The sequence below is a fragment of the Haliaeetus leucocephalus genome, unplaced genomic scaffold (assembly GCF_000737465.1).
Source record: "Haliaeetus leucocephalus isolate CR32 unplaced genomic scaffold, Haliaeetus_leucocephalus-4.0 Scaffold295, whole genome shotgun sequence".
NCBI classification, from domain to species: domain Eukaryota; kingdom Metazoa; phylum Chordata; class Aves; order Accipitriformes; family Accipitridae; genus Haliaeetus; species Haliaeetus leucocephalus.
The window spans coordinates 10,093,704-10,094,097 of NW_010972731.1; the positions used below are offsets into that span (position 1 = coordinate 10,093,704).

Consider the following 394-nt stretch of genomic DNA (forward strand, 5'->3'; position numbering starts at 1 on the left):
GGCGGGCGCCTGGCCGCGGACGCCGCTGGCCCCCGGGGAGGTGATCACGGCGCAGAGCGGAGCCTTCGAGAGGGACCCGCAGGAGTCGAGCACCACGGACGAGGAGCTGAGCCGGGCCGGCAGCCCGGGGAGCCGCGGCGGCGGCAGCACCACGCCGGACTACGGGGAGAAGCGGCTGCCGCAAGCCCTCATCATCGGGGTGAAGAAGGGGGGGACGCGGGCGCTGCTGGAGGCCATCCGGGCGCACCCCGACGTGCGCGCCGTGGGCACGGAGCCCCACTTCTTCGACAGGAACTACGAGAAGGGGCTGGAGTGGTACAGGTGAGGGCGCGGGGCCCCCGGGCGCGGACCGCGGCGGGAGGGTGCGCGCCGGGGCGGCGGGTCCCCGGTGCCC

General features: G+C 77.2%; 1 protein-coding gene across 1 annotated transcript in view; it reads left to right on the forward strand.

Moving 5' to 3' along the window:
* Position 1: 1 nt before the first annotated feature.
* Positions 2-394, forward strand: part of HS3ST4 (heparan sulfate (glucosamine) 3-O-sulfotransferase 4) — a gene marked incomplete at its 5' end in the record, with an annotated part of 64,795 nt that continues 64,402 nt past the window's right edge. The window contains one exon of the mRNA XM_010570631.1: positions 2-321. Coding sequence (XP_010568933.1) covers positions 2-321 — 320 coding nt within the window. The remainder of the gene's footprint in view (positions 322-394) is intronic.